General features: G+C 46.1%; 1 protein-coding gene across 3 annotated transcripts in view; it reads right to left on the minus strand.

The window, feature by feature from the left end:
* ASTN2 (astrotactin 2) overlaps positions 1–26,737 on the minus strand; it is an 895,599-nt gene that overhangs the window by 661,860 nt on the left and 207,002 nt on the right. For all 3 annotated transcript variants that reach the window (XM_059925469.1, XM_059925467.1, XM_059925466.1), the window contains exon 3: positions 17,511–17,895. In XM_059925469.1, the coding sequence (XP_059781452.1) occupies positions 17,511–17,895 (385 nt within the window). The remainder of the gene's footprint in view (positions 1–17,510; positions 17,896–26,737) is intronic.

Here is a 26,737-nt window from a genome sequence, read left to right on the forward strand (position 1 = left end):
GAGCTGGATGAGGGTGTAGGGGTCTCATGGTGCATCTGATCATCAGGCTGAGGCCCAGGGGGGAGGAGGACTCAACTCGGGCCACACGCCCTGCTAAAGCCAGTGCCCTCCCCTCCGCTCCCCACGGTTTCCTCTTCTCCAGAGGAGATCCTTGGGTACCACAAGCAGTCATTGCCAAGGACACAGCTGAATGAGGGGGAGCTGTGCTGAGCCCAAGCAGGCTGCCTTTTTGTCCACTGGCGAGGCTGCTTTCCAGAGGGGTGATGTACTGCGCCAATCAGGCGGCACTTAACATAATTATAATGAAGTGGATGCATCTGGTCTTGGAAGGCTTCATTCACAAGGGAAATGATGAGGAAGTGATCTCTCTCTCTGCCGACCTCCTTGGGACACTTAGGGAAGAGTCCTGGAGCCAGGAGGCTATAAAAAGAAGCTTGAGACTGGCCTCTGCCACCTATTAGCCCAGTTAGAATGCAAGTGACTGGCGCCCCTTTTCTTTCTGCATCATTTCTGTCCAAGGAGTATGAGGAGATAAGGGTTTGCGTGAGAGAAAGTCTTCCTCTCTTCCTCTTAGAGACCTCCTGGTTTTTCTAATACCCTCTCCCCCCTACTCACACACCATTAGTCATGCCAACGAGGCATGTGGCACTGAGTTCTAGCTCAGTTTCCACCGGTCCCATGCATCCACAGCCCCAGAATTCTGGTGAAAGTGAGACAGGCTGGGACCTGGGACCGTTTGCCACAGTGCTTGCACCTGGACAAACGTCTCCTCCAGGAACAGAATACAAAGAAACCATAAGGGACTAAAAATAACTGCGTGCATGCACAGTTGGGGCAAATTATGGTCAACAAGATACAAAAAGACTGAAAACCAACTGCCACTTCTGAAGAGCTGGGAGCAAAAGCAGGGTACTGCGTATGCCCCCTGCACACACCACCACCCAAGGGCTGGGCAAGCCACCTAAGCCCCGCCTCTGGCCCGACCCCTGGACCCGCCCCTTCCCTCACCCCTATATAAGGAACAAGCTCGCCCCCTCTCGGGGAGTGAGCAAGGGAACGTGTCACTTGTTTTTTGCTCCCCCATATTACAGCAGGGGCCCAATAAAGCCTTGCCTGAACTTCTTGTCTTGCCTCTTATCAATTCCTATTGATTGGGGAAGGCGAAGAACCCTGGTCAGTATCAAAAGGGGTAGAAATTGAACAGCAAAGGTCCAAGCTGCTCATTATACAGATGGCAAGACTGAGGTTCAGGAAGGAAATAAGATTTTTCCAAGACCATGAATATTTATGGCAGGTGGCCTCCACACAGAGCTATTCATATATTACTGAATTTCATTCTCGAAACAACCCTAGGAATCTGACACAATTATTAAAACAGTTTCACAGAGGAGGAATCTGAGACTTAAAGAGGTTAGTTAACTTGTCCAAGATCGAGGTGTTATGTGGGGACATGATTCACACCCACATCTGCCCCATTCCAAACCCATCACCCTGCTGCTGACTATTTCTTAGAAAGCCAGGCCATTACGGTTTTGCTTTGGTTTAAACATTTCAACATTTTGGTAGGCTAAAAGTAGGTTAAGGGACTTCCCTGGTGGCGCAGTGGTTAAGAATCCGCCTGCCAATGCAGGGGACACGGGTTCGATCCCTGGTCCAGGAAGATCCCACAAGCCGCGGAGCAACTAAGCCCGTGCGCCACAACTACTGAGCCTGCGCTCTAGAGCCTGAGAGCCACAACTACTGAGCCCGCGTGCCGCAACTACTGAAGCCCGCACGCCTAGAGCCTGTGCTTCACAACAAGAGAAGCCACCACAATGAGAAGCCCGCGCACTGCAACAAAGAGTCGCCCCCCTCACTGCAACTAGAGAAAGCCTGCGCACAGCAACGAAGATCCAACGCAGCCAAAAATAAATAAATAAATAAATTTATTAAAAAAAAAAAAAAAAAAGTTGGTTAAATCCCACCTTCTTTTCCATGCACCGGTGGGGTGCTACGTACTGAAAGGGATCCTGTGGTGAATGCTTTTGTAAAATAAAGAACCATTTAGGAAAATAATCTGTCACTCTCTGATTTATCTCTTCACTGAGCTGAGTTACTCACAAACCAGGTTCTTCTGAAGCAAACACAGCAGCCCAGCTCTAAGCAGATGTACTCCACACTGTTCTGGACAGGATATGATGCTTTGAGGACACTGTTCTGGACAGGATATCATACTCACAGATGCCTGCTTTAGTGAAAAGTAGATGTAGGTGCTTCATCACCCAGGGGGTGCCCTGCTGGGGACTCTGAGACTCCACCATCTTGGCAAAGCTGATGGGACCAGAGCTCCACATCTGAGCAGAGGCAGACAGCCCCAGATTCACGGGTGGGTGGTGGTGTGGCCTGGTGTGAGGATTTGCCCATTAGGACTTTCAATATATCGAGTGTGACAGATTCTTTCATGGGCTATTTGAATAGGAAACACAAGAAGATAGAGACAAAGAGCGTATATCTCACAAGGAACACAGAGGAGCCAGGAGCAGAAGCTGTGAGGCAGTAAAAGCAAGCAGTGGGCATGCACAGCCTAGGAGATAAAGAGAGGTCATTACCAGATGGAGGCACATGGGTCTCAGAGAGAGACACCCCATTCATGACTTTAGCAGAGCTAAACAATGGCAGAAACAATGTGCCAATTTTTAATATATCCTAACAATGGCTCCTTCTCCATGAAGCCCGAGACTGTTTTATATTACCCCTGGACCCTGTGTTCTCCAGTAGTAAAGGCAGCAGAGTATTGGTGAGAAATGAGCATTTCAAGGTCACGCAGACCTAGGTACAAATCCTGGCACGTGATCTGGGGCAAATTACCTGAGCTCTCCCAGTCCCAGTTGGCTCATCTGAAAAAGGGGGCAATTAGAGGTACTGACCACACCAAATTTTTTTTTCTTTTTTTAGAAAGGTAATTTTAAATTTATTTATTTATTTATTTATTTTTGGCTGTGTTGGGTCTTCGTTTCTGTGTGAGGGCTTTCTCTAGTTGCGGCAAGTGGGGGCCACTCTTCATCGCGGTGCGCGGGCCTCTCACTATCGTGGCCTCTCTTGTTGTGGAGCACAGGCTCCAGGCGCGCAGGCTCAGTAGTTGTGGCTCACGGGCCCAGTTGCTCTGTGGCATGTGGGATCTTCCCAGACCAGGGCTCGAACCCGTGTCCCCTGTATTGGCAGGCGGATTCTCAACCACTGTGCCACCAGGGAAGCCCCACACCAAATTTTTTGAGGATTAAATGTATAAATATTTATTGAGTGCTGATCACAGAGCTTGGTCCATACAGGCTAGCTAATATTACTCCTATTGCAACTAAAAATAAACCTGCATTAGGTAAGCCAAACAGTCCATTCTTTGAATCCTAAGCAAGCTGAAGAAAACGCTCAATGTCAGCCATGCATTGACTCATTTACTCATTCAATTTATCCATTCATTCGAGAAGTTATTTATTTGTTGTCTGCTCTGTGCCAGGCAATGTTCTAAACAAGTGAACAGCATTGAACAAAAGAGACAAAATACCTGGGGGAGGCAGACAACAAACACACAAATATTTATGATGGATCAAAGGGTGACAAAGGCTATGAAGAGGAAGTACAGGAGAACAGAGAGTGTGGCATGTGTACGTGTGATCGTGTGTATTGTGCTGTTTCATACGGGGTGGCCAGACATGGCCTCAATGACAAGGTGAGATTATAAGGAAAGATTTGCCTGGAGGTACCTGAGGAATAAACCATGCAGATACCTGGGGGCAGAACTGTTCAGCGATGCAAAGGCATCGCTGAACAAATGTAGATGAACAAATGTTTCCCTATTTAAAAAAATGTTTACTGAGACTTCCTGACACCAGGGGTGTTGAGCTAAATGTATATCAAGAACTATAAAACAGGGGCTTCCCTGGTGGCGCAGTGGTTGAGAATCTGCCTGCCAGTGCAGGGGACACGGGTTCGAGCCCTGGTCTGGGAAGATCCCACATGCCGCGGAGCAACCAGGCCCATGAGCCACAACTACTGAGCCTGCGCGTCTGGAGCCTGTGCTCCGCAACAAGAGAGGCCGCGATAGTGAGAGGCCCGCGCCCCGCGATGAAGAGTGGCCCCCGCTTGCCGCAACCAGAGAAAGCCCTCGCACAGAAACGAAGACCCAACACAGCCATAAATAAATAAATTAAAAAAAAAAAAAAAAGAACTTTAAAACATTCAGATCATTTTACCCAGTTATTCTACTCCTGGAAATATACCCTGAGGAAATAAACCAGGATGGTGAAAAACAAATTTAAGTACAAAAATGTTTGTTGCTGATGAAAACAAAATAGCAAGGGAGGGCTTCCCTGGTGGCGCAGTGGTTGAGAGTCTGCCTGCCAATGCAGGGGACATGGGTTCGAGCCCTGGTCTGGGAGGATCCCACATGCCACGGAGCAACTGGGCCCGTGAGCCACAATTGCTGAGCCTGTGCGTCTGGAGCCTGTGCTCCGAAACAAGAGAGGCCGCGATAGTGAGGGGCCCACGCACCGCGATGAAGAGTGGCCCCCGCTTGCCACAACTAGAGAAAGCCCTCGCACAGAAACGAAGACCCAACACAGCCATAAATAAATAAAATAAAATAAATAATAATAATAAAAAAAATAGCAAGGGAAAAAAAAAGCAACTGAAATGTTCATCAATAAATCAACTGTGAGATAGTTTTACAATGGAATGATAAACATATTGAAATATGATATTTAATAAAAGTATAACATGTAAAATAACAGGTTTTTGCTTTCAATACGTAAAAGAAGAGAAGATGAAAAAAGGAAAAAATGGTAAGAACTTACTGTGGCAATTTACTGAGGTATTCTGAAAAGTGATAATCTATACTTTATTTTTTTAAGTTTTCTAAATTAAGCATATATAACTTTTATAACCAGGAAGTATTAGGAAAAATAAAGACGAATCATAATTGGACAAGGATGGCATTTTATTGCATCCCCAAGGTGGACGAGGATACGGAAGCCATAGGCAGGCTGAGTCCCCGTGGGGACTTGCATCTGAGCTGCCTGGACTCCCTGTGTGACAGTCAGGCCCCCACTGGGTGATTTCCAGTCATTTCAAGGGAGGCCAGGATGGGAGGAAGAGAGTCCCCTGACTACTGGGAAATTGCTCCAGCTCTGATCAATCAGGGAACAGTCTCTTCAGCCCCTGACATTTATCAAACCTCCTTCACCCTCATCTGTCAGTGTGCGGTGGGGCTGCCTTCCCGGGCACAGTCTAATCAAGTCAGAATGCCCTGAGGGTCCCTGGAGACAAAGAGGAGGGGGGAGGGATCTGAGGGAGTTGGGAGAGAGGGGAGACAGGGAGACAGGGAGAGGATCACGAGGCAGGAGGGGGAGAGCAAATGTTCAGAGCACACCCGTTTGTTTTTCTATTGTGGCAATTAATGCTGGGAAGTGACATTTTAAGGGACTCTGCTGACAGCTTTGGTGACATTCCTGTTTGTGATTCCATGACAAATCTCTGTCTATATCTTATTTTAGAGAGTGTGGAGACAGCTCAGAGGATGGCTGTCTGGGGACGCTGAGCTCCTGTCTTTTGAAGACACTGCTCCCTCCCCGCTTTGCCAGCCTAGGCTTTTAGGCATCAGGGCCAAGGTCCAGGAGGGGAGGGGCTTAGAAACCAAGTCAAAAAGCTCTGTTGTAGAGTCAGGGTCTGGTCTTCTGTAGCCTTGTTAACTCCACTATGTGGTATGATTAACTGGAGCAAAAATGAACTTTCTACCATTCTACAAGTGATCAGTTGCAGTTAAAAGAGAAAGAAAATAAAAAAGACTCAATTCTGAACACTTTCCAGGCTAACTAGTTTTAAGGAACCTATATTTTCAAACACATCTCAGCCCCCTTTTACAATCTGAGAATTAGAGGGATTACTTAAATTGCGTCTAAATCTCCAACCCTGCTACACCATCCTTGACAAATGGTTACCCAATCCTGTGTGAATACTTCCAAAGACTAGGGGTTTATGATCTTTAAAATTAAGAGTGGGAAGGCAATGTGGATGTAACAAGTTAAACAACTTGATATTCAGGATACTGCAGGGATAAATACAGTGTGGCAAAATGAAAACAGTAGTGAACCTGAACTCAAGAGATGTAGGTTTAAGTATTGTGGGATGTGATTTAATTTCTCTGAGCCCGAGTGAGGTCCTTTGTCTCTCAAAAGGATTCGGTAACACACAGGGTTTATCATATAATGTTTATGAAGCCATTCTATAAATGTTAAAGGACTATATAAAATAAAGCAGCTATTACTGTTTTATACCCCTCTAAACTGTGAGCTTCTAGGAGAAAACTATTTTCCATTTTTGCTTTGTATCTTCTGCATTAAACACAGTGCCTTGCACATAGTAGGTGCTCAGTAAAGATTTGTTAAATAAACGAATGACTGAGTAGTGAGGGGGAGGTATACCCAAAGAGAAGATGCAGGGACTAAATTGTCAGCTTTCTTCAGATGTCTGATGAAGGTGCACAAGAGACAGAAGGCACACCAAACAGCCCCTGGAACGGTTTCCAACGCAGACTTCAAAAGGTGTTTTGGGGGCTTCCCTGGTGGCGCAGTGGTTGAGAATCTGCCTGCCAGTGCAGGGGACACGGGTTCGAGCCCTGGTCTGGGAAGATCCCACATGCCGCGGAGCAACTAGGCCCGTGAGCCACAATTACTGAGCCTGCGCGTCTGGAGCCTGTGCTCCGCAACAAGAGAGGCCGCGATAGTGAGAGGCCCGCGCACCGCGATGAAGAGCGGCCCCCGCTTGCCTCCACTAGAGGAAGACCTCGCACAGAAACGAAGACCCAACATAGCAATCAATCAATCAATCAACCTTAAAAAAAAAAAAAAGGTGTTTTGAACAATGAGAGGGGAAAGGCAGTTTGGTATAAGGACGTCAGGGGAGTTTGGTGGAAGAAAGTCATATCCAAACCTTTCTTCTTTTTATGCTGGATTGCCCATCTTTCAAAAATAATCTTAAGTGGAATCCCAGTGTGTAAACCAGTTTAAAACGACACTGCCCATTCTGCTTTCCTCTTGTCCCCAGGTAGCCCAGGAAGCACCCTGAAGGCACTGTCAAAATGGGAGTTGCCGTTAGGAAGGAGTTTCCCCCAAGCTCTTTGAGAAGCTCCTTCTGGGCTCCAGGACAACTGGGAAGAGGGAGCTGTTGAGCTGCAGCTTAATGGATGGGTGGAGTTTCCTAAGCAGGGAGCAGAAGCGGAGAACTTCGGGGGTGGGGGGTGAGCGTAGACGAGAAAATATACAAGGAAAGAAGATAAAGGTGACACAAAGGATCCTTTGGGAGGGCAGGTTGAGCAGTTTCAAGAGAAAGTATGGAGATGATGGGACCAGCGGGCCAGAGGGTTGGGTGAAAAACCCCAATGGGTTGGCCACAGGGACAGTGGTGTAAGACATAAAGCCATCATGCGGGCCTTGCCTGTCTCAGGCACCATTCCTAGTTCCTCTACCAACCCCTTACCTTGAGTCTAATCATCTTCATCCTTCAGCTCTCCAGGTAAGGAACACCTCCAGGAAGCTATCACAGACCCAGTGATCAGGGATCTGTCCCTCTGTGGATATCCCAGCACAATGCAGCCTCTCTGAGGCTGAAAGGTCTTTGAACTTTAGGTTATGACCTCCTCATAAACTGTGAAATCAACTCAGTGGTTCACACCAGCATCAAAGAGATGACAAAAAAGAACAGAAAATATCAGAGCACGCCACAGGTAATAGGGGAAGGATGCTTTTGCCAAACTTATTTTAGAGACACATAGACACACAGTCACAAGAATATGTCTCCAAGAAGGCCATCTACAGATGGTCAACAGGCCCATGAAAACATGCTCAATATCACTAATTATTAGAGAAATGCAAATCAAAACTACAATAAGGAATCACCTCACACTGGTTAGAATGGCCATCATCAAAAAGTCTATGAATAATAAATGCTGGAGGGGGTGTGGAGAAAAAGGAACCCTCTTGCACTCTTGGTGGGAATGTAAATTGGTACAGCCACTATGGAGAACAGTATGGAGGTTCCTTAAAAAACTAAAAGTAGAATTACCATATGATCCAGCAATCCCACTCCTGGGCATATATCTGGAAAAGATGAAAACTCTAATTTGAAAAGATACGTGCATCCCAATGTTCATAGCAGCACTATCTACAATAGCAGCAATATTTGCAAGACATGGAAGCAACCTAAGTGTCCATCGACAGATGAATGGATAAAGAAGATGTGGAATACACACATATATATAATGGAATATGACTCAGCCATAAAAAAGAATGAAATAATGCCACTTGCAGCAACGTGGATGGACTTAGAGATTATCATATTAAGTGAAGTAAGTGAGAGAAAGACAAATATCAAATAATAGCACTTATATGTGGAATCTAAAAAAAAAAAATGATGGAAATGAAACTATTTACAAAACTCAAAGACACAGAAAACAAACTTATGTTACCAAAGGGGAAGGATAGGGGCAGGAGGGATAAATTAGGAATTTGGGATTAACAGATACACACTACTATATATAAAATAGACAAACAACAAGCACCTACTATGTAGCACAGGGAATTATATTCAATAACTTGTAATAACCTATTATGGAAAAGAATGTGAAAAAGAATAGACATATATAGGTATATATAACTGAATCACTTTGCTCTATACTTGAAACATTGTAAATCAACTCTAATTTAAAAAAGAATGTGTGAAAAAAAAAAAAAAAGAATGTGTGTGTGGCCACAGCAAAATATATTTCTCATTGTGGTTGGTATTCAACACTTGAGAAACACAACTCTAAGAGACTTAGCTTGCTAGCATCTAAGCCCATGTTTTACCTCTCCTGATCAAATAAATGGACAGGATTATGCTGTGCAATCTTCAGAACATGCTTGGGTTTGGGAATTAGACAAAGCTGGGTTCAAATTACGACTCCATTACTTTTAACTGTATAACTTTGGGATGATCTCTAAATTTTGATAAGGATAATTTCTCCCTTGTGAGATGGATGGGAAGATTCAGCAAATCATTGATTTGAAGATACTAAACACAGTTCATACAGTTCAGAAAAAGGATAAAGAGTCCATGCAGAGGTTACCAGCTTGTGGAAAGACACTAAGATATCTCCCTATCCGTTCATTCACATATCCACTCCTCCATCTATTGACCCAACACATATTTTAACATCTATTATGTGCCAGTCACTCTGATAGTCACAGAACAATGCAAATTGACCTGGGACATGATCTCATGGAACCCTGAGGCTAGTAAGAAGTAAAATATTTAATAAATTAATCAAAATAATGATGAAGCAAATAAAACACAATTTAGGGATTTTGGTTGATTATGAAGTCAGTACGAGTCTACAGTATAATAGTGGTGCCATGTAAAAGTTATCTCAGACTGAATAATGCATTACAGTGTGTGGACTCTTCAAAAAATAATAAAATAATAATAATAATTAAAAAGTGCTGTTACAGAAGACAAAAGGGGAGAACTCATAGGGAAAAGAGCTTTGTCTGATGAAGTAGGATTTAAGCTGAGACCAGAATGATGAGAAGGAATCAGCCATGACAGATTGGGGAAGGAAAGAGAGGGATTTTTGCAGACAATGATAATCATGGCATATGCAAATAGCCGGTGGTGGAAGAAGCTTAGCAGGTTTGAAGAACAGAAAGGAGGTCACTGTGGCTAGAGCATAGCGGATGAGGATCAAGGGCAGTGAGAACTCTGCAAAACTTTAAGCATGGAACTGTGGTCATAACAGAGGGAAAGCTGTGTAGAGAATGGAAGGGGAGGGCAGGCATGCAAGCAGGAAGGTATGTGAGAATGAGGTGTTTTGGAGACATCAGGAAGACTGATGTGGCTTGAAGAGGGGATGGATGAGTAGGGGTGAAGATGAGGGAGCTGGAAACAGGCTAGAGTCTCTGTGTAAAGAAGTCTGAACACCAAGATAAGGCACTGAATAAGGGGTTGACTATGAAAGAGCTCTGGAATTTCAGAAAGTGCTGCACAAGGGTGACATTTACATGGCATTCACAGGAGGTGTCAGAAGGGTGAGTTAATAAACAGCTTCTCAGTTCTCTGTCACCCTAGAGTGCTTTATTGACACCAAACATGAGTTCCCTGCACCTTTGGGGACCACTCCAAACACTCTGAAAAACTGGGATCTTCCTGTTGCAAAGTCCCTTCTGCCGATTTAGAAGCTCAGAATTACTCTATAGTAGCATCTTGCCTTGGAGAATAGATGTTAGTTACCTATTTTTCTTGCCATATTTGTGAGTGACGCAAGCTCATGGGCTCTATGCTTCAGCTATATCCCTGGGACTGCAGGAGCTCAGTGCCTTCCCAAGGATCATGTAATTCAGTGTGGTGTCACGTGTTCACATTCCAGCTCGGCCCCTGAGCATGGAAGCTCTCATGCCAGAGCTTTAACCTGGCTCGGCCACTTTCTCCTGTGCGACTTTGGACATATTATTCAACCCTTCTTAGCTTCAGTCTCCTGCTTTGTAAGGTGGGGCAATATTAGTACGTAACTCATAGGGTTGATGTGAGGTGTAAATGACATAATTTCTGGAAAGTTCCCAGACACTGATTATCACTAAGTGGAGGTTAGCTGTCATCTTTGTCACCAGTAGCAGCAGTTCTGGTTTCCTAGCCAGCTCTTCCATCTGCCTTCTCCGCAGGGTTAATTACAAATGGCTCACTGAGATAACGTATAGGGCAGCAGCTGGGCTCCTACAGGGATTCAATAAAGTCCCGCCCTCCCCATCCTCTCAACAAAGGTCCCATTCACCCTGAAACTTTCTGGCCTGCTATCTTGAGCAACAGTAAGGTTTAGCCTACTGGTCCATGTCAGAGAGACAGTGACCCCGCCGCATCTATCACTGTGGGCCGCTGCTGGTATTTGATGCCATTTCTCTTTCCTTTTTCCACCCTAAGTCCTGAACTGAAGTGGGATAGCAAAGAAAAGCCTTTATTTGGCATCACTTGACCAAAGAATCATTGCTCAGGGTAACCATGAGGACTGACTTCTGACCAAAAAAGAAAAAAAGAATTTGGACCAAAGTTAATCAGAAAAAAAAAAAAAAATCAAAAGAGAAAATTGCACATTTAAAATGATGGCAACTATATAGTTAAAGACCAGAAGGGTCCATGCTAATATATGAATAGTCAACGTGATGGGGGTAGCGGGCGGTTTGTGCAGATCTGTGTGTGAGAGGATATACTGGCTCCCGAGAGAGTACAAAACAAATTTTAAAGTGAATAAATATGGCAGTACTTCCCCAAATTGTAAATGTGTAATTTGTAATTACAAGTGTGTAATGTGCACCCTTTAAGGCAGATATTCTGCTTTTAGGCGTCTGTTTTACAGAAACAGTCAAACTTTGCAAAAATATATACGTGTGTGTGTGTGTGTGTGTGTGCGCGTGCGTGCGTGTGTGTGTGTGTGTGGATGTTTACTGACTCATTGTAAGTGCAGCAAATTGAGATAATGATCCACAAAACGGGGTAGAAAAGCAAATGTTGGAGTGTTTGGTGTGTTCCCATGATGGGATCCTATAGAGCTTTCAAAAAGAAGAAGATAGGTGTGCAGGGCTGACATCGAAAGATGCTTTTCATACATTGTTTGGTAAACTGTGAAATTGCTGCAGAATGATGAACGTGGCTGAGATGGCCCTATTAGTGTATATCTGGGTGCAAAATGCGTATATTTATATCTATACCATACATATATAACACATACATTCCATATATGTGTATGTATATTGGAAAAATATTCTAGAAGAATATAAATCAAACAATTATCAAAGATTAGCCTTTGGGTCCCATTAGTGGGATGGGATGGAGAGACAACGGCAGGGCTTTCAGTTCTTGCTTTATACAACTCAGACCTATTCCTTCCTTGCTCCCTCCCTGTCTTCTTTCTTCCTTTTCTTTCTTTCTCTTTTTCTCTCTTTCTCTCTCCCTTCCCCTCTCTCTCTCCTTCCGTCCCACCCTCTCTCACACCCTTCCATTACAAATAGTATGCATTTCTTTCACGATAATAAAACAAAATTAAGAAAACCCAATATCCATTCAGCCATCCCCTACCCTATCCCTTGATAAAGTGATAAATGTGTTATTTTAATATCCTTGAGCTTCCATGCGTAATATTCAGGAAAGGGAAACATAAATTTGAGGACGGATAAGGAGAATTGGAATTAAAATGCATCAGGTTTCTGTCATGGACCCAACGCAGTGCTGAGCAGTCACATACTGACATGATTAAATTCCTAGCAACTGGCTAAGGTGATATCAAGGGTGATGGTCGCAATACCTGAGAATGTCTAAGGCGCAGGCACTAACCACCAAGACGGGATGCCAGCCATAACCGTGGGGAAGCAGTCTAAAGCCACCCTGTTCTGGACAGCGGGGGCTTCAGGAGGGTCCCCGGGAGGGGGTGGGATGGCTGGGCAGCAGGAGGGCATGGGGAGGGGTACTCAGGGCGGCAAGCTTCTTACTGACCGGCACTGAAGAATTTCAGTGTTGAACAAAGGGTATGTCCACGTGAGTGTGTATCAGCGGAAAGTCAGCCCGATCAGTACAGCGCTCTTGGGGGTCTGGGAACCCAAGCTCTTGTCTCTTGGTAATGAAACTTTCCCCCTCTGCCTCCAGATGGTCCCTCTATTATTTGCAGGTCCAAGCTGCAAAGCAGGCTGACGGTGCTCACATATGATGAAGCAGTCTGAAGCTACGGGGAAATTCTAAGTGTGAGAGGGGCAGCTGGGACTAACCCTTGGCAATGTAATTTCAAAGGCCTTTGGGATTACTTTTACAGGGATCGCCTAGCCTCTGATACCTGCCCACTCTGGACAAAATGCATAGCTATCCCCAGGTCCCCCCATAAAAGAAAGAGTCTCATGGTTCTCTCCAAGAGCCACCTGAGGCAACAGAAAGCACATGGGGTCTAAGCTGCTGCTGTTGTATCTTCCACAATCTGCCGGCAGAATCATCCCTCTTCTGTCCAGGAAAGGAGGACCAGGAGCTCAGGGGCCACAACGCGGCAAGCACAGCCCCCAGCCACCACGTCCCCACGGTTAGGGTGACCAGTATCCTGTCTGGACTCAGGAAAAAGTGTGTCTTCTACTTTCTTCTCACCCAGGTTTCTTCCTTTCCTCCCCTTATCGGATCTAAGGGCAGCTGGGATACAGAATTAAATGAAGTGCTTGGTTTTATTCCAAATCGTACTCGGTTTTAAAACCAACTCAGAGGAATGTGAAAAAAAAATAACGTGGTCAGATGAAAACAGGTGAGACAAAGGCATGGATTTGCAGGTGGCTAAGAGGGTCGCCAGGGCCACGCAGCCAGTGTGCTCAAGAGCGGGGTGCCAAGCCCAAGCCCATCTGTTCACCCCCACTCCACCAAGCTGCCTTGCAAGGACTGGGTCTTGCTTCTCATGCATTCATACTCATCCTCTTTCGATTTCTCTCGTATGCTTCTCACCTAAAGTTGAGATTTCAGAAGATAAGAGTCTGCTTTTGTTATTGTTGAGATAGAGTTCTGCTTGAAAGAAAACGTAAGGGACAGGGGCATCTTTAAGCCATGACACAGTGGTAAGCCTGAGAGTGTGCAGACTCTGGAGGACCCCGTGGGGAGAGGAGGCCAGAGCCCCTCCCCATCTCTCAGGAGTTAGTCCTCTGTATCCCCTGGATCCAGCACCATTCTGTCCCCTGGGCTGTCTCTGTCATTCAAGAGTCAGGTCTACGCTTTGTGCACGTGAATAACTGGAATGTCCAGCAGCTAGAATGGCAAGCTTGAGGGTTCTCTTTAAGCAACACAAGACCTGGCAGGCCCCAACCCCAATGAAATGGGCCGTCATCATGATGCCATGTAGGCCATTCTGAGCACGACGGCTATCTACGGCAAGGGTGCTCTCTGGCCAGGAGGCTGGAGCTCTCACCTCGACTCTGCCACCCCCTTGCTGTGTGGCACAGAGAGACCCAGGACTGTTCGAGCTTCAGCTTCGGTTTCCAAGGAGGTTTCCTGCCATGCTCTTTAAGGGCAAAGGCTCTGCTTTCCTCACCTCTATTCCAGAGTCTATCATGGCCTCTGGCACAGTGGGACAACTTTGAGGACTGATGGTATGAATAACAATGACAGAAATGTGTACTGAATGTTTACTGTACCAGACCCTCTACCTGTGTTACCTCATTTATGTTTCCCAATCACCCTGGAGGTAGAATACCAGTATCATGCCCCTTTGGCGGGAGAGGAGTAGGTGACTTATCCAAGGTTACAGAGCTAGTAAGCTGGGTGGTAAACTTAATTTCTGTACTGTTCCACCTCCTGAGAGCACAGTGTTTATCTCCATACTGTATCACCTTCCAGCTTGTGGGGGGAAGGAGGGAGAGGGAGGGGAGGGCAGAGGGAGGGGGGAGAGAAGGAAGAAAGGAAGGAAAAGAAGTCAGATAGGATTATCGGCAGTGACCTGCTTCCCCATTTTGAAGATGCTTTCCGTTCTCCATACGGAGCTTGGTTGAGGCAGCGGGCGTGGGGATGGGGGCTGCGGGGAAAGAATTTGCCTCTGTTGCCGGCTTCTTGGCTCTGCTCCTTGGTAGTTACTCACCTGTCATCAATGACTCTTCCTGGGTTTTCACCCCCAACCAGTGGCTACTCTTTTCTGGGTTCTGGTCATCACTACTGATGGCCTCTGCCAACACTTTGGTTTCCAGGGTCCCCAGATTTGAGGACAATGAGATAATTCGAGGTCTGGAACTAGAGAATTTTGGAGTCTCACCAACGCCTGGATTTATCCGATCGACCAAATGATTGAGGGGTTGTGTTAATCATCCAGTCAACAAGTATTTTCAGAGCACCTATTAAGCATTAGCCACTGCGCTGGACACTAGTGAAACAAAGATAAGGAACGCTGCCCTTGCTCTCAAAAATCTCCAAGTCTTACAAGTAAATCATGGGGATGGAATGTACGTCATGGTGACTAGAGTTAATAACACCCTATTGTATATCTGGAAGTTGCTAAGAGCATAAAGTTCTCATCACAAGAAAACAATCGTCATGATGTGAGGTCACGGATGTTAACTAGACATTGTGGCGATCATTTCTCAATATACACAAATGCTGAATCATTACACTGTATACCTGAAACTAATATGTTATATGTTAATTATATCTCAATTAAAAAAAAATTTAAAAAAATCTCCAAGTCTAGTTAGTGTAGAAAACAGAAAGAGAAATGGATTATTATTGAACAGTGATAAGTAATCACAACCTGCTCCAGGAACTGAAGGAGACATGGAGCACTCCTCTTGGCTAGGCTGGGGAAGATTCTGGTGTGGAAAACAAATGCCACACCTTTCCTAGAAGCTTTCTGGGAAAACTTCTTCAGCGCTTGCCATGCATTTATCATTTGATCCCCGCAGCAAAGCTATGAGATGGGCGGACTGGCTGCTGATTCACCCATTTTCCACATAAACACAGTGAGGCTCAGTAAATTAGGCTGCAGAAGTCCAAATCTAAGCAAACGGGAAGATGCTTTCCGTCTTACCCAAGCGACTTTCTACATTAGACAAGAGAGGCACGATGCTCTGGCCTGACCGCACTGCTCCCAAACAACCTCACTCTCTAGGGTCATCTTTCTTGTCCAACACTCACTGGACATTCTTTACACGTGAGGCACTGTGCGAGGCAGGTACTACAAAATATGAAGATATGAAATAAATGCAGACTGTTCTTGTGCTAAGATGAGAAGTCACATGAAAAAAAAGATAAATAATGCTTGAGAAAGCAAAGACTGAGGAAACTGTCAGTAAACCAACAGTTCAAAGATAGAAGAGCAAGGCGGAGAAGGGCAATGAAGTAGACATTCCAGGGCACTGAGCAGATCATGGTGGCACTTAGAGGGAGGCTGGCGAAGAACAGGGAGCTGGATTAGGGAGCATCTTAGGGGCCCAGGAAAGACCAAGGGCCTGAGGTCTACAAATACAGCTCTCAGGGATTCAACACATACTAGATACGAGACCCTGCATTAGGTACTTTACACACATTTTATTTTTATATTTAATCCTTCCAAAAATCCTTCAGTGAGGAAGCTGAGACTTGGAGGATTGAATTCCCACTTTTCCAAGGTCACCCAGCAAACAAAGGAGACGAGATCTGAACCCAGGTCCAGACAACTCCAAAACCTGTACTCTCGCTTGTTTACCACTCTTTTCCCTCCCTGGGTTTCTAAGTTTAACAAAAATGCCTTCTTTTTAAGAAGCCCCCAGTGTTCTTATTTGCCCACTGAGCATCACAGAAACATGGATCTGAGAGGAAAGATCTTAGATACGGAAGAAAAGAATGTCGAGTTCACAGCTCCAGGATTGGGCCAAGCAGTGATGATGGTTCCTCATGGCTCACAAAGAAGAGTAGTTCTAACACTGGGGCCTCAAGGTCAAACCTTTAACCCATCACCAGCCTCACAAAGACAATATGGGAAGAAAGCAGAACAGTACTTTTGTAGTATTCATCTAAAGGAAAAAATAGCCAAATTCCATCTATAAGCCAGCTGGAGCCATAACACTCAATAAAGACAAATATAAACACATCCTGCACTTATGTCCAAATAATCAATTGTCCTCCAACAGAACAAAGGGAATGGGTCTTTGCAACAGCATACATGAAAAAGAGTGAGAGGTTTTAGTCATCAAAAAGCCAACTATGGGCCAGTAATAACGGCAAAAAACCCACAAAAAACAAATGTGATCTTCAAACTGCATCAACAGAAGCATAACAGCTAGCAAGAGGGATGTGAAAATCGCTTTTTTCTCAGCACAGGAGCATTCCCACCTTGAGGAAGAGGAGCGTCTGTCAGTTCTGGTGTTACACGCCAGGACATGACAAATTACAATCTTCATCTAGAGAAGTGATCAAAAGGGTGAAATGTCTCAAAATATGTCACATCAGGGTAGCTGAAGAAAATGGGATTGTTTATTGAGGTTGATTTCTAAAAGTTACAGGGTGCCTTTTATTTTTTTCTTTTCCTTTTGTTACATTTCCCAAGAGCTGCCTTGAAGAAGAAAAATTCAGATTCACTTTCTGCCACAGAGGGCCACGGAAACAGATTGCAACTCAGTATAAGGAAAAACCTTCCAATAGTAGTGTCTGGAAATGATATGAGAGCTCTCCTGAGTAGTGAGAAGGCCATCAAGGGAGGTAATCAAGAGACACTGGAGAGATGTTGGACTACATAACTTCTGATGCTCCTCAAAACTCCAATTCCAAGCACATTGACACTCTCTTTCTTTCCTCCCATCAACACTGAAGAATCAGAGAAAACAAACTCTGAAAACCCAACGGAAGTTGGCCACAAATCAAAAATGGCTTAGCCCAGAAGACAGTTCCGGTGTCCCCAACCGCCCAGCTCCTGCGCCTCTTCCCAGCTCCCCAAAATGCCCCCTGGAAGGTGGGATGCAACAAGGAAGACTCACCTTTCTTCTCAAAGTCCCCTTTCTCTTCCCCTGGTCGGCCCAGGCTGTCCAGGGTGTGGGTCACCTGACTGCCAAACTCATCCTCACGGGAGACGTGGTTGGCCCGCCGGGGCGGGTCCTCCTCCTCCTCGTAGTCATAGTCATCCAGGATGGGGGTCTCCCGGATGGGCACGCCGATGACGGAATTGTGGGCCTGCAGCCGGGAGGAGCGGAAGCTTTCCCGGGCCTGGGGGCCCAGCAGCACGGAGGGGATGTAGTGGATCTCGTGAGTGGCTTCCGTGCTGGCGCTCTTCTGGGGGATGCGGCGACGCTTCTGCCAGCGCCGCTGGGCGTACAGCGCCACAGTGAACACCAGCAGCAGCAGCAGCAGTGCAATGAGGCCACCCTGCAGTGGGAGGGAAGAAGGACAAGCAAATGGGCCACTGCTCTTCGGGCCGGAGTGCCAGAGGGGGTCTTCCGTCCACCACACTCAGCCCAGATCCCTGGGTTTGGCTCTCAAACCCTCAGAGCGACCCCATTTCCAAACCTGGCTTTCTCGTCAACAAGCTGTGTGACCTTGGACAAACTGCTTCACCTCTCTGAACCTTGCTTTTCACTTGTATAAGGGTGAGTAAGAACCCCTGCCCTTCCTTCTTCAGAAGGTCGCCATGAGGAGCAAATGAGATGGATAACGGTCACGCCAGAGTGATGCAGACTGCTAAACACTGGGATGAGTCAGGGCTGTGGCTTCAAACACACAGTGTCTGAGTCCTGAATGTGCCTTCCACCAGCTGAGTGACCCCAGGACATTTGCTCACACCCTCTCAGCCTTGCTTCCTCATGGCTAGAATGAGTCCACTGAGGGCTCAAGAGACAGCAGCCTTTGTTCCATCCTGCTGGGAATATACAATAGTGTTGTCAAGTCAAACAATTTCTGCATAATGTATATTTTTATTATCATAAACACTGATTCCCAACAGGGGGCCTGGGACAAACTAGGCGCTCCATAAATATTTGTTGAATGAATGAATGAACAAATGCACTGTTCTAGGGCTCCCTTAATCAGAAATTTAAGGCATACTGACGTTTATTTTTCTTTAACACATCCAACCAGTAAATATTTGGTTGAGTCTGCACACCATACATGAAATTGAAACAGGCTAAAGTGTTTACGAATGGATCTTGCATGATTCATGAGACTCATGAAATATCCTGCTCTGTGAACTCCTCAAGGGCAGGGGTATTTCCAAAGCACGTCTGTGTTCCCCACAGAACCTGTCAAGGGCTGGAGGTGGAAGGTTTGTATTCTCCTCGCCTCCCTTCTTTCACTCTGTGCCAGAAGCATCTCCAATGAACAGGGGTAGCCCCTTCGGTTATCCTGCTTCACTTCATTATACATTGTGCTTTCTGCCTGGGAGATTCGGGGCCACTTCGTTGAGTCCCTGATGTGTAATCCCTACACTTGGGGAGGATCACGCTTGTGGTTTAGGGGGAGAGAGGCAAATAAATCAAGAGACTCTAGAACTCGGATGGTGCAGAGCAGAGCAAACTCTGAGCCTCACTGTGTGTGTGTGTGTTTGGTTTGGTGTTTTAGCTCTAAAGCCTGTATTCTTTCAACCACACCCATGTGGCTGATTGTTCTTCCTTAATTATGATCGCATTGAAGGCAAGGACAATTTCTGAAAACTACTTGTATAACATCTAGCAAAGATGACAGATGTTAACTAACCCTGAATAGATTATCTTGGGTGGGGGGGTGACTGCTGTAAAGGATACCTGCTTAGGCCAAGAAGAACATTATTTACTAAAATGATTCAGCTGTCCTGCTGACTACATTAAAAAATGATGATTTCCTTTCGCAAGTCCTTCAACTCACTAAGCTAGAATTCATCACCTCCACGGGGGATGGGGAGTGGGTGGTAAGTGGGCTAAGAGGTGACCAGGGTTGCAGGTATGGCTGACAGCCCCGTCTTGACTCTGGCGGTGAGTTACTGTGGGATCCCCAGGAAGGTTTCTCTGGATGTCAGAACTCAAAAATAAATATACTAAAAAAAAAAAAAAAGCTATAAGTATGCATATTTATGTATATGTGTGTGTGGGTACGATCTGTCAAGTGTATGTAAAATGTGTGTGTGTGATTGGGCTTGACATATATACACTAATATGTATAAAATGGATAACTAATAAGAACCTGCTATATAAAAAAATAAATAAAATTCTAAAATTCAAAAAAAAATGTGTGTGTGTGTATAGTTTAGTACCTCTGGAGCCCTAGAAAAACAAGAACAAACCCTTTTTTCCCTCCACAGAACATACAATAGAGATTGCTCTACATCTAGAAACCATGTGTGACATGGTATTACTTGTCAGTTTTTTACACCAGAGATAAGAAAGGAAAGAGACAGAGGGGGGAGTGTGGACAGAAGAGATAATAAGAAAGATAAGTGAAGAGAAAAAGGAGGCAGGAAGAACACTATCACTCAATAAAACAGTAGCAGGCCCTCTCACTACTTTTACTTAATGTTATTTTATTTAATCTTTAAGGCAATCCTCTGTAATAGTTTCTGTTCCATAAATAACATGAGGGAAAGGTGGTTCAGAGAGGTTAAGTAACTTGCTTAAAGTCACACAGGTTTTGATCCTAGGTCCAACTGGGAATAAAAGGCCAGGATGTGGTAAGGCAGGGATCTGAACCCAGTTCTTCACTGCAGAGCCAGTGGCTAATTGACAGCGTAGTGATTCTACAGAGAAAAGGATGGGAAAGGAAAAGTGGGAAAGATGGTGAGTGTGCACAAAGTAAAAGGGAATCCCGAGAAGGAAAAGGAAAACATTGTTTTCAAATCCAGGATTCAGTGGGCACATCTCGAGGCAAACACTTCAGAGAAGCTTTTAATTTTGGTCCATGGATACCCTTCGGGAAATTGCCTTGCCTGACTCAGCCCTCTATCCTCTCCCCTTTGGGTGTTTCATGCGCTGTGAGGGGCAGACCTTGCCTGGTTCCAGAGCCCTTTATTCCCGGCCCCTTCTGCCCACCCTGATTATGGGTGTTTGACCCTGTGGGCAGACACAGGACCAAAACTGACCTGGGAAAGATGAGGCTTAACGAACCTGTCCACAGGCAACCACCACCACTCCTCCCTCCCCCCACTGTATCCCAACAAGCCTCCCTGGATTCCCACGCAGCCCTGGATCAGCTCATAAAGCACCCCCAGGGAGCTCCTGGAGGGCAGGAAGCCCCATCCTTTGCTTCCAGAGCCCTCTAGCTGTATCTGGCACAGAGGCTAAGAGCTGACCTCAGACTGACACAGTTTTAGTCCAGATTCTACTGCGTAAGAGGCTGGGTGACCTTGACTAGGTCACTACTTTTCAGAGCCTTGGTTTCTTCATTGGTTAAATAAGGGCAGTATTCAGGGTCACCTCAATGGATCATTGTGAGGCTAAGTGAGATGCCTGCAGAATATTTAGTGCCATGTGGGACACATGGAACTGCTCACAGACTGTTAGCTATTGCTATTGCCAACGGCATTCAGCAAGTGTATATTTAATGTTGAATGAATAAATGAATGAACGAATGGATGACTGACCTTCTGCCCCTGAATGCTCATTCTGCAAAACTTGTCTTGGGTCCCTAAATCCTTCTCAGTCTGGACCAAACACTTACATATGCTCTGTCATTTACCTTTACATATGTGCACATAAGGCGTTGTTGTCCTATGTTACCTGAGGAAAGAGGCCCAGAGACAGGAGGCTGTTTACCCAGGTAGTGTTGCTGAGATTCAGGCTCACTGCATCATGGCTTCACAATTTTGCTTGCGGTGGGAAGGGACAGGCGCATCCAGGGTGTAGTCAGCCCCTGCCCAGCCTCACCTCTGCCTCCTCAAATTACCTCGGCAACTTCATGCACAGATTTCCCAGCCTAGGGAGCTTCCAGAAGGAGGCGGCAGAGGAAGACCACCCACCTCCCTCAGCCCACTTTGATGGAAGCTGAGCTTGGGAGTCCCTTTAGCTCAATGATCTGCTGATTCATTTGATATGACCCCAGGCCAGTGGCTCCAGCCCTCCTATTGGAGCACAGGCTCCCTTCCCTCACTCCCCAGCCTGCCCTGACCTCCGCTCCCACCAGCTCAGCTAAGCCAATGACCACACAGCTTCCATTACAGATCAGGGTTTCACTGTGAAAACTGGGCCAAAAGAGAATTCCAGTAATCAAGGTCTCACTGTGCCACTGACCAACGGAAACAGACATCCCCAGGCTGGGCTCCTAAAGGGCTCAGGGGGCCTCACCCAAGACATAGCAGCAGCTCGGGGTGATGTTTCAAGCACCACTGACCAGCCCTACCTTCAGAGGTAGGCTCAGAGCATGCAGGAAAAGGTTCTGAATTCAAGTCTACTCACTATGTGATCTCGAATTTCCCAGATGCCCTAGAGACCCTCCGTTCACTCATCTGTAAATTCAGCTTGGTAATACTTGGAATAGTATAGCACATAGTTAGGGGCAAAGACTGGGGGTCAGAAAGACGTCTTTAAAATCTCATGCGATCACATAAAAATGGGGCAATCCTGGACAAAGGGCTGAACCTCTCTGAATCACAATTTTTTCATTCACAAGACCGTGTGAAAAGCGTCCTTAGAGAGGGAGGTTAGATGTGAGTTCCTGGACACGGAGTGCTGTGCTCAGTGTCCGGCACGTGGTACACCCGTGATGCTCACGATACTCAGTCATGGTATCCGCAAGGTTGTTGTGCAAATGAAATCTAAACACCGCTGTGACGGCCCCTGCCAACTGAAGGGTGCTGTGCACAGGCAAAGGAGCTCAAGAGAACCACAGAGCCACCTCTGTCCTAGTGGAACATTTCACCCAAAGAAAGCAGATGAGTAACTCAAAATCGAGAAGAAACTATGATCTGCATCCACCTGGATGGGTCCGGGCTGCCGAGCCGCTCCACTCCTGCAGAGCTGAGCCCCCTCTTCTCTGCGGTCTTCCTTCACCAGGGCAAGCAAACAGAAAAGCAGGCGCTGGCTCCGGAAAGGGGAGCAGGGCGGAGTGTCCAGCCACTGAGGCCACCCGCCAGGAGCAAACACAGACCCCAGCGGTGGAGAAAACGCCGCAGGGCAAGCAGGGAGCCCAGGAGGGAAAAGAGGACGTAAGGAGAAGGCTGTGAACTTTTAGAAAGCAAGTTAATCTGAAGTTGTCACTGAGCTGTCAGGCAGGAAGTGGGAAAGAGACAGGAGAAGGAATATGTGTTCCCATCCGTCCTGGAACCTTCCCTACTAGAAGCCTCTCTAATGATAGAAGCTCACTCCTTCTATTACGGGTCTCAGATCCCTCAGTGGGGCCAGGCAAGGGTGAGCGTGGGCGATGTCAAGGGCGGAGTGATGTGATGGGGTAAGCAGGTATCCTGGGGGCACACAGGCCAGCGTGGGAGCCCCTGTCCCTGCTTGCTGTTGGCCACGACAAGTTGGCTGCGACATTCTACCTCCTTGTGCTACAACAGACTCACCTAAAAAATGTGCTGATTGGTCCCAATGTGAAGGGTTAAGCTAAGGATTAAACAAGACAATGAAAGATCTAGATAAAAGTCTGGCTCCACAAATGTCAGCACCACCAGCCTCAGTCCTTCAGCCTCTCTATTCCTCTATCCCAAATCCAATCCTTTCATACCCTTCCCCTTTGTTTGAAACCCCTTCCTGGCTCCCTTCTCCCACCCTCAGAATAATGTCCAGATCCCTAGCCTGGCACCTAAGCCCCTTCATGCCTAGGTCTCTGCTTCCTTCTCATGCCTCCCTTCCCTACAAGTCCTACCTCATACCCTGTCCTGGAGTCACACTGTGTGATTAGCATCTTCTCAAAGTGTGATGATCTGAGCACTTCCCCAATGGCTTCTTCCTCAGCCCAGAGCGCTCAATCATTCCCTCCTCGTAGTGGTTCGAATAATACGCACCCCCAAAATCGTGTCCAACCAGAACCTCAGAAGGTCATCTTATTTGGAAATAGGGTCTTTGCAGTTGTAATTGATTAAGATGAGGTCATACTGGATTGGGTGGGCCCTAAATCCAAGGACTGGTGTCCTAATAAGAAGAATAGAGGGGACTTCCCTGGTGGTCCAGTGGTTAAGACTCTGCGCTTCCAACGCAAGGGGCGTGGGTTCTATCCCTGGTCGGGGAACTAAGATTCCACATGTCCCACAGTGCGGCCAAGAAAATATACTGAAAACAAAACAAAAACTTTAAAAAAAGGAATAGAGGACACACATTCACACACACACACACACACACACACACACACACAAACACACACACAATCATGTGAAGACAGAGACTAGATTGATGCATTTACAAGCTAAGGAAAACCAAGGATTGCCAGCAACCATCAAAAGCTATTGGGAGGCATGGGACAGATTCTCCCTCAGAGCCTCCAAATGAGCAAACCCTGCTGACATCTTGATCTGGGGCTTCTGGCCTCCTGAACTGTGAGAGAATAAACTCCTGTTGTTTTAAGCCCCCCAGTTTGTCATAATTTGCTATGACAGCCCTAGGAAGCTAATATACTCCTCTTCATCTGCTCAGCTCAACTCAGCCAGCCATCTCAGCTGGGACATCACTTCCTCAGGGAACACCTTTGCCTCTGCATGTTGGGATGAGGCTGAGCTCCCTTCCCTCACAAATCCCATGGTTGTCAGTTATCCGGCTACACTGCTACCACCTAATCATCTGGTTGACCATTTTCCCACTCTAGTTTCTGAGCTTTCATTTATCCAGCCTAAAACATAGTGCTAGGCCCAGGAAGGTGCTTAATAAACATCCAGAAGCCTAAAATCTTGCCCAGACTTTGCCAGAGGAATGTAAATCTGACCCCAGCATCCAGAGGGCACCTGATCAGACCTTGTATGGCCCCTCTTTGCTGCTCTGCCTTTATCCCAATGCTCGTGCCTCCAGCTGGTTTGCTTACATACACAATATCAAACGCTGAAAAACACACAGAGGTGAAAAATAAAAAGCACCCCCAAAACCACCCCACCGAGACAGCCTTCTGAAAAGTCAAAGTTAGAACTCCATTCAGCCTGGCCCCATTTTAATCTATTTTTCTGGTTAAAACATCCAGGCACAGGAGAAGGAGCCAGAGAAAGGAAAGAAAGGGATAATGTGAGAAATGCTTTATTTGACAACGTGTCATTCGGAAACTGATTATTTCTGTCTTTGGCCTTTTTAATATTCCCTCACAACGGCCAAGCCACAAAAGGATTTGGTATTCTAAGAATGGATTTATAATAGTCTGTTGGGCAGTGATAAGAACATGGGCCTTTAATCCTCAGAGCTGCGAACATGCATATTCTCCCAAGTAACGTCCTTCCCTTCTCGTCACTTGTGTCTGGTCCCGACAGCCAGCCCCAGGACAGCTGAGGCCTGATGATCCACTGGGTGTTCTCCTGGCCATTTGCTGAGTGACAGCTAGCAGGGAAAGGGGCTGGGTCTGCAAGTTCTCTGGGACATCTTCTTTCAGGCCTCAGACTGTGTGTAAGCTGGAGGGATTATTAGAAAACAGTCCAAACCCTTGGTGCTACAGGTAAGGAAACAGGCACAGAGAGTGGAAGTGACTTGACCGAGATCATAGAACATCCTGAAATGGTTTTGGAGGCAGACTATATAGCCAACACTCCCCAAAGTTGCTGAGAAATCATGAATCCTGACAGTTTGATCTACAAAATAGTTTCTTTCCCCAACCCTTCTTTCTCTCCATCCTATGTCCCAGTCACCATTACCTTTCACCATGATAATTTCAATACACTCTGAACCATCTCCCAGGCTTTATTCCATCTCCTTCACTGTTCTCAACCCATCTTCTATCATAACTAAAGCACAGCGGGAAACAAAGCCCTTCCCCACTGAGTAAGCTGGAAAGTCCTGCAGTTTGACAGTTCATGTTCATCAATAGCTTAACTTCTATCTCAAAATGTATACCTCTGAGATAATCTTCTCAAAATGTATGCTTCACCCATCCATGCCACCAACCCTGCTGTGTGCCTACGATAGGGCACCATGCTAAGTATTCAACCACATGGGAACTCACTGTTCCTATTTAATGTTCTGAGATTTCCTCTGCCTGGAATGCTGCCCTCCTTGTTATTCCTCACCCCCACATCTGTAAGCTGAAATATCAGGCAGACTTCACGGCTACCTTCACTGCCATCTCCTTGGTGAACTCCTCTGGGATCTCCCAGTCTGCAGCCTCAGCCAGAAGGAATCGCTTTACCCTCCGAATTCCCAGAATACTTCATCTCAACCCTTACTTCAGGAGCTTTAGCATTTTCTACCTTGTATTAGAGTTACTGATGCTCAAGCTCCCCAATTGGTTAGATGATTATACCCATTGCTCAGATGAAAAAGTGGAGGCTCGGAAGATAAACTCGCTTGAGAACACACAGCACAGTGGCAAATATATGGGATAAGACCTCCCACCTGGGGCTATTTCCAGTAAAACTGCAGGCCCACTCTCTCACAGACTGGGAATGGCCACTGGAGCTGCAGGAGAATAAGATGGTAACATAGGTCAGAACCATAGTGCAAATGGCATGACTATTCTTTAGGCGTTAAGGATCCGAGACTTTTTTTTTTTTTTAAGCAATAGAGTGGTGAGATCACATTGGATGTATGTGGTGAGGAGACTGGAAACTGGGAGACCAGTGAGATAGCTATTCACAATTGTCTAGGACAGCACTTCTCGACTGGGGGCAATTTTGCCCCGCAGGAGACATTTGGTAATGGAGATATTTTTGGCTGTCACAACTAGGGAAAAGGTGTTACTGGCATTTAATGGGTAGAGGCCAGGAAATCTGTAAGCATCCTACATGCACAGGATAGCCAGGAACAACAAAAAATTATTTCTTTCAATAGTGCAGAGGTTGAGGAAGCCCTGGTCTAAGAGAGAGAAGATGAGACCTGAGATTAGGGCAGTTGAAGTGAGTAGTTAGCTAATGGGGTAGAAATAAGACACACCACAGCGTGGAAAGAATTGGTGTTTGATTGGCAGGAAGGGGAGAGAAAGAAAGTGCCAACGTGACAGTGAGGTGTGGATTCTGTCACTGGCTTAGAGGTGAATCTATCTATGTGTTAATTTTTTTCATAGGTAAGCTCCCAGAAGGTTATGAAAGATCCCAGCACAGAATCAAATGAAGAGATAAGTTTACACGTGTGAACAATTAGGAGCGGATAAATGAACAACAAAGATGTGCATGCATATAATATATATT

This window comes from Balaenoptera ricei, chromosome 6, assembly GCF_028023285.1.
Source record: "Balaenoptera ricei isolate mBalRic1 chromosome 6, mBalRic1.hap2, whole genome shotgun sequence".
In the NCBI taxonomy this organism is placed as follows: domain Eukaryota; kingdom Metazoa; phylum Chordata; class Mammalia; order Artiodactyla; family Balaenopteridae; genus Balaenoptera; species Balaenoptera ricei.